Source organism: Pollachius pollachius, assembly GCF_949987615.1.
Source record: "Pollachius pollachius genome assembly, chromosome: 1".
In the NCBI taxonomy this organism is placed as follows: domain Eukaryota; kingdom Metazoa; phylum Chordata; class Actinopteri; order Gadiformes; family Gadidae; genus Pollachius; species Pollachius pollachius.
The window spans coordinates 49,777,232-49,784,731 of NC_136934.1; the positions used below are offsets into that span (position 1 = coordinate 49,777,232).

Consider the following 7,500-nt stretch of genomic DNA (forward strand, 5'->3'; position numbering starts at 1 on the left):
GAGAGAGACAGAGGGAGAGGAGAGAGACAGAGAGGAGAGACGGAGAGAGAGAGAGACAGAGAGGAGAGAGGGAGAGGAAGAGAGATGGAGAGAGAGACAGAGAGAGAGAGGCAGAGAGAGAGGGCGGAATAAGTAAAAAGTCTCATGGGACACCAGAGCTGTTTTTTTTTTACTTTTTGCTGACATGTGGACTAGCTGCTTGACCTGTGTGTGTGTGTGTGTGTGTGTTCGCCTGTGTGTGTGTGTGTGTGTGTGTGTATGCAAATGCTGGTGTGTATGTGCTCATTCACCCCACAACCCCTCAGCCCGCCCCTAAGCCCCATGGGAGATTAGACGGACGCAGAAAGAGAGTAATAAAAGAGATTGGAAGCCCCCCCCCCCCCCCCCCTAAAGAAAACGTAAATACAGAGAGAAAGAGACCGTGAGAAGAAGAACGAGAGATCTTAATAAGTACTAATGTATTATTTATTCTAATTCTTTAAACAAAATATTTGTTGTGAAACAGCGTAGTAACTGTTGCCACAGGGAGATGGACGAAGAATTTGTGTCGCTCAGTTATTAACAAAATCATGAATCTGTTTTGTCCGTTGGCTGGGAGTATTGCAAATTGTATCCAGATTTTCTTTGGGGCTTTGTCCCATTTTGGACCAAAGCAGTCGATGTAATCATGTTTTAGAATGATGTTGCAAAGGAAAACAGAGCAACACCCCAGATGTAGCATTGGGATTAACAATGTTATTCTTTGTTAGTTTATTTGTCATACTTACTTAGAACTCACTTGCTGATACCAAGTACTGATCTGTACTTTGAATAATAATGCAATTTTCAGTAGCAGAGTGTTGCTATCGAAGACAAAGTGTGTTTATACATTTCATTTAATTCAAATATATAATCATATATAACATGCCACTGTCTTCTTTGTTAACATTATGTAACATTACACACAACATTACAACATCAGCGAACTCTATGCAACTATGTGTTATATTGGTATCAGTTTTGGTATTGTCGGTATTGAGCATTGAGTACTTGGCACGGTAATGGAAACAATATATATATAAATATGTATATATATTTAAACTAGACTTATATGACTGCCAAAGAGCCTTGGTAGAACAGAACTGCTGGCTGAGCATTTATATTTGATTAGATATTTATTTTGGCAGTGAATCCGGTCAACTTGATTGAGAGTAATTCATGCTGCCACCAGCACTATTATAAATAATTATAATAAATGATGAGGAAATTATGAAATCCATTATAAACTGCTGAATAGCAAACCTTTCTAAATCTTTGCTTGTTAAAGTGTTGTTTAGGGAAAATGTGTTCATTTCACCAAGCTTCTTTAGTATTACTTTAGTAGTAGGGTAAGGGTTAGGTTAGGGTTAGGGTTGGGGTTAGGTTAGGGCTGGGGTTAGGTTAGGGTTGGGGTTAGGTTTAGTACTTAGGGTTAGGGTACTTTAATACCAGTAATAGGGTTAGGGTTAGGTTTAGTACTTAGCGTTAGGTTCAGGGTACTTTAATACCAGTAATACTACTGGTATTAAAGTAGTTTTAGTTTAATACCAGACTTTTACTGGTTTTACTGGTATTAAAGTAGTTTTAGTTTAATACCAGACTTTTCCTTCCGTAGCTGTCCACTAAAGACCAGGAGGTGGGGGAGGAGTCTGTCCAGTGCCTCTCCCTATTGGTTCAGCTGTACGGTGGGGGGGAGGAGCCCGGCTGCCTGTCACCTGAGTGCCTGCGCAGCTTCCTGGGCGCACTGCGCTGGGACACGCCCCCCGGCACCCTGCGGACCACGCTGAGGGTCCTCAGACGACTGGTGAGCAGAAACCACGGCAACACACGGCCACACCAGGAGCTAACTCGTATCGCGCAGCGTTAGCCTCATAGCATAAACCCGAGGGTGCATCCGAATGCTAAGTCTATGCTACTTCTGCGCAGTGTCTACGACTTGACCGTTAATGTAGTACGTTCTACAGCTATGCGTGGAACGCTTCCGAGCACCACCGGATGTTTGGGGATCACGTTTTTCCCCGCTGCGCTGCGCATCAGATGCCGGCGAAATTGATTAACTGCAATAATTTGCCGATTCTTTATATTTTTTTCTTCTTCTTCGGTTACTAGACTCTACTACACAATGCGTACTGAGCCTTCGGACGCGCTATATTTGTGACGTACTACAAAATGCCTACTATATAGCAGTCAAGTATGAGTATTCGGATGCAGCCTAAGTGTTATTTTAAAGGTGACATATTATACCACCAGGTGTGAGTGTGATTAGCCGGTACAAGCTGTTTTGAAAATCTGCCCCTTATGACATCACAAGTGGGCGTGTCCACCTAGATGTATGATGGATGGATGAGCGACGTCCGCTGGGTAGGCTGGTAGAGTGATCAATCCAGCACACATCTAGGTGGACACGCCCACTTGTGATGTCAGAAGAGGCAGATTTTCAAAACGCCTTGTAACGGCTAATCACACTCACACCTGGTGGTATGTCACCTTTAATATGTCACCTTTCAGATTCATCTTGTATTCAATTCAATCAATTTAGTCAATTAGATGACTTAAGCAGATAGTGACTATGGAATGTAAAAAACACTCTGATTGGCTTAGGATTCGGCCAATGAGGCACAGTGAATCAGCAGCTTTAGGAGAGGGGGGTTAGGTTAGATATCACAATTTGTCCAAAATAGGACTAAGGCAATTATGCAAAGAGGTGAACGATATGGTTCAATGTGGCTTCTTTGGGCACCTCATTCGGCGGATGATGTGATCAAAAACGTCTTACAACAATGTAAGGCGATTGCATCCATTTCATAGGTTAGCTAGACCCAAGCCTCGAGTTTAGGTAATAACACCAACGGCTAAGAGCCCGCCCATATGTACCCAGAACAAGCTGTCTCTTTGTATCAGCATAACGTATTCATGTACCGACCAAAGAGACAACCCTACCTACGCTTGAAGGGAAGAACTTAGCGCCTTCTGAGCCAAACCTCGGACACCCAAACCCCTTGGCCGGTGTGCTCCATACCTACATGTCACTCCCGACGAATCTAATACTGTTTATCTTCAGCACAAAGCTGTTCTGTATGACGTTATCCCTGCGCTGCAACACTGTGCCCCACTCAGCTAACATAGCAGCCGGGTGCTCATTCACACCCACACAATATACAGTCAGACGAGCACACACGCACACACACACACACACACACACACACGCATACAGTACATAGAGTCTCATATAGGTAGTCACACACACAAATACACACATACACACAAACGCACACACACACAAAAATAGACAAAAACACTGACTCAAACAAGGGCACACACAGAAAGGTCTACATACACACACGCACACACACACACACACACCTACTAGACACAGTCACACACAAAGGCGCGTACAAAGGCCTACACACACACACACACACATTGAGGAGCACACATAAGTACATACAAATGCAGGCGCACACACACACACACACACACACAAAGACAACCCCACTAGACACAGGCACACGTAATGTCACAAACACATACAAACACACACATTAAGAGGCACACACACACACACCTCATAGCAACGTGATACGACACCGAGCAGGTGAGGGCCAGGGGGAGGCGAGACTGCAGGAACTCCAGAAGAAAGCCCTGGTAACCTATGGCACCTCTCTGAACCACACTGACGTACCTCCAGGAACGGGGGGACATTAATCGCTCATTTCAAGAACCCCTCCTGCATGGAAGGAGGGGGACCCACGGGGAATGTGTCTTCATTGTGCTTTTCACGCCTCGTATCTATCCGAGATATATTCCCTCCGAAAGGCTCCCTCAAACTCTGCCTGACAGTCCATATTGAGGTTTTATCATTATCGGGGAATATCGGAGGTTGTCATTGTTGCTTTCCCTTCAAAAACTCTAAATTGGCTAACAAGGCGCGCTTTTACATAGATTGCATTTCATAACATAATAAGCAAGCAGCAAGCTCTGACAGATGGTTGAAAACAGATTTGAAAAATGACATGAAAATATTGAAACGAAAATGGGGAAAGGTGTAGCTCGTTACCCAGTGACTTTCTGTCCTTTGAAGACTGATGATTATCTATCTGGTTATTGGGTTTTCATTGTTGTTGTGAACGAAGCACACTGAATGAAGCACACTGTTCAATCATAGAGACGTAGTTAGGTGTCATTTTATTTAACCACCAGGGAAAGGAGGCTTCTGAGAACTTTGCACACACCACTTCGTCTCCCTGATTGATCCAAGTCACAGCAAATAAGAATGGCTGCTTCAGGATGTTTGAGATTTTCTAGAGAAATGCAATGATTGTGGTTGGATTGGTGGTTCAATTCTTGGAGCGTAACCCATTTTTTCAGATAACGATCCATATTGTTGTGAGACATGTCTCATCTGTAACCAACATTTGAGTACTGTGTTTGTGTGACGAAGTAGCGCTGATGTCAATATAAATTAATTAATTAATTGATTAATTTTCTGCGACCAACAATACACAACATTGTTGTTTTGTTTGGCAGAAGCCTATTATTTCGGGCAAACCTCAAGATTGGCGATTGATCGGTAAAATCAGGGTGAACTTTCTCTTGCTCGAATTTAAATCGGAATCTTAGAAACGTCTCACCAGCAGCGGTCAGACCAACAGCGCCCCCTGGTGCACCGGAGGGCTGTTTGGGTCGGTGCAGATGGCAACGTGGGCTCATCATTAAGTGCCCGGCAGTGTTTCTCCCGTCTAAGCCAGCTGGACTCCCTGCCTTCCAACTAAATGACTCGGTGGCATGGCCCGATCAATGCTAGTATTGACCCTCACGGCAGTGTTTTCACAGCAATATCTCAGCCCAAAGCTGAAGCCCCCTGTCGGTTTTATTAGTTTGCTTCTTCAAACAGCATGCAGAGCTTAAGAAAGAGAGCTGCCAAAATAGGCTTCCCTAATTTGCAGGGCACGGACACACAGCAGTAGTCCTGGAAGTAATTAGGGCTCCGGGCGGAATGTCCCCTAAACACAACACGACTGAAATATAAATTGCAAGCACTAGAGATATTCAGTCTCAGTGTCTCTCGCCTGAAAACAATTTTCTTGTCATTGTGTATGACAAGAAATTAATTTTGTGTTTTTGTTTTGCAATTCATTTTTTGCATATGTTCGTGAGTTGCAGCACCCTCATTCACGTCATGAACACCTGGTTTGATTTCTACCTCCCTTTTTAGATAATTCTAGACATTCTAGCTAATATGAGAAGAATATATAAGAGACTATTTTATCAAAAGTCACTCCGTTTGAATTAACTTATTTTTTATTTTACAATTTAATAAAGGCGACACATTGAGTTGAGCTTGACAGAACCCAACAGACGTTCTACATTACCTGTTATTGTTTAGCGTGTGTTCTGATTGCACGTCATCATCCCCCTTCCTCTCGTATGGTGGAAGGAAGTGATCCTTTGGGTAGCTGCTGTTGGACAGATGGGATGAGTGAGAGACACAGACGCAGAGGGAGAGAGAGAGGGAAGGGACAGAAGATGGACTTTGGGAAGGTATTTAGCTGGTGTGGATGAGAAGTAAGGTATACATGTTGAAAGAGAGGGAGAGAGAGAGAGAGAAGTCCTTGGTTAAGCAAAAGCTTCACCAAGAGAGAGTGTGTGTGTGCGTGTTTGTGTGTGTGTGTGTGTGTCTCACTCTCCCTGTCTCTCTCTCCTTGTCTCTCAGCCATGTGTGTGTCTCTCTCTACCCTTCTCTCCCTCTCCCTGTCTCTTGGTCTATGTCTCTCTCTCTCTCTCTCCCTGTCTGTCTCTTTCTCTCCCTATCTCTCGGTCTATGTCTCTCTTTCCTCAGTCTCTATCTCTTTCTGTGTCTGTGTGTGTGTGTGTGTGTGTTTGATTTTGTGCACAAACTAAGAGAAGGGAGGGAGATAATTGTCTCCTCCTAACCCCGTTGCCTGGCAACAACGATGCTGTGTCGCCACGGAGACAGAGGTGATGATGTCACCAGAGATCAAAGGAATTGGTGCACAAAAAAAAAGACAGACGCAGGCATTGAAAAGCGCACACACACATGAAGAGACAGAAACACATGCGCACACACACACACACACACACACACCAATCGAGCCACAGACTGTTCTCCTGATGTAATCAGTGAGGAGATTTAGTTTGATTAAACTCTTCATTCATATCATTTACAGAGGGTCTATAAGTTTTTCTGTCTATCTGATAGGCAACCTGATATCTAGCATATGCCTGTTTACCTAGATACGTAATGAAACATGTTTTCCCCTGCCATGGAAAAACTACGGCATCCAAACTGACATTTACACAAGCGCGTGCAAAGAGAATGTCCCCAAAGCGGAGTGGCATGAAGACTGCTGGTATAGCGAAGAGTAAAGGCAAAGGTCCTTCTTAAAGATTATGAATTGAAATGGCAGTGAAGTTGTTATTGATAAACAGATTAGTAACTCAGCAGTCGTCATGCAATGCAGGTAATGCCCTTGCTAGAAGAGTGAGTGACAGTAAGTAAGTTACTCTATCAAAGTGTTGGAATGTCTGAAACTGAAAAATAAATCTTTTAATCTAAAACTCTTAGCGATACTCAGTATCGGATGTGTCTGAATGAGGAGTGTTTCAATGTAGTTATGTCAAGGCATGTTATACCTGAGTACTTTGCATGTATTTTCACTGTGTTCTCTCACATTTCCCCAGGTGCAGACATCCGACGGAGGTGATTGGTTGGAATGTTCTGAAGGGGCGGAGCTAGTGCGCCTTCTGCAAGTTCTGGCTGAATCCAGCAGGTACTTTGAGTTGTTTTGTCTAAAACATGCTAATACATTCTCATGTTTGTATGCTCTGTACAGCTGTGAAACAGCCTCACCTACACAAAGCCTGAAAAGATATACTATACATACATTACACATAAATTATTCATTCATTACTTATTCATTTTGTATTTATGGTAAGAACCGAATTATTGCCAGTCCAGCCATGTAAGCACACACACGTTCTGTAACCGGGCGATCATGTCATCACGTCTACAGCGGCCCGGATAGGCAACAACACAAGCCCTCTATAGTCTCTCCCACAGCCACACCGCCAGTTACCCTCTCCAGCCCATAATTACCTCCACATGGTACTTAAGGGGAAAATAAAACACTTAAAAACACAGTTAAAAGCTCCCTCCCCCTCTTTTGTCAGATGTTAAACTTTTCCAACCCCCCCCATCAAATTAGTTGATGTGAAGTAGAAGGGAATTGCACCCTCCGCTTCAAACGGCCGGAGTTGTTTAAAAGGTAAGGAAGGCAGACTGTGCATCAAGACCTTAGCAGTCACTGGGAGAGGAAGCCATCAGCGCTGATTGAGACGGGGGTGGACAAGCTGTTTATTCTCAACACATCATCACGCTCATCATCTCAGATGCGTCTGAAACACGAGTGATGGATGCGCTGAACACAAAGAGACTTACGTGGGTTCAAGCCGATGAGTTGA

At 43.8% G+C, this 7,500-nt stretch overlaps 1 protein-coding gene across 1 annotated transcript in view; it reads left to right on the forward strand.

Annotated features, from left to right (window-relative positions):
* ulk4 (unc-51 like kinase 4) overlaps positions 1-7,500 on the forward strand; it is an 87,491-nt gene that overhangs the window by 74,937 nt on the left and 5,054 nt on the right. Inside the window, exons 35-36 of the mRNA XM_079758611.1 lie at positions 1,634-1,822; positions 6,721-6,809. Of these exons, the coding sequence (XP_079614737.1) occupies positions 1,634-1,822; positions 6,721-6,809 (278 nt within the window). The remainder of the gene's footprint in view (positions 1-1,633; positions 1,823-6,720; positions 6,810-7,500) is intronic.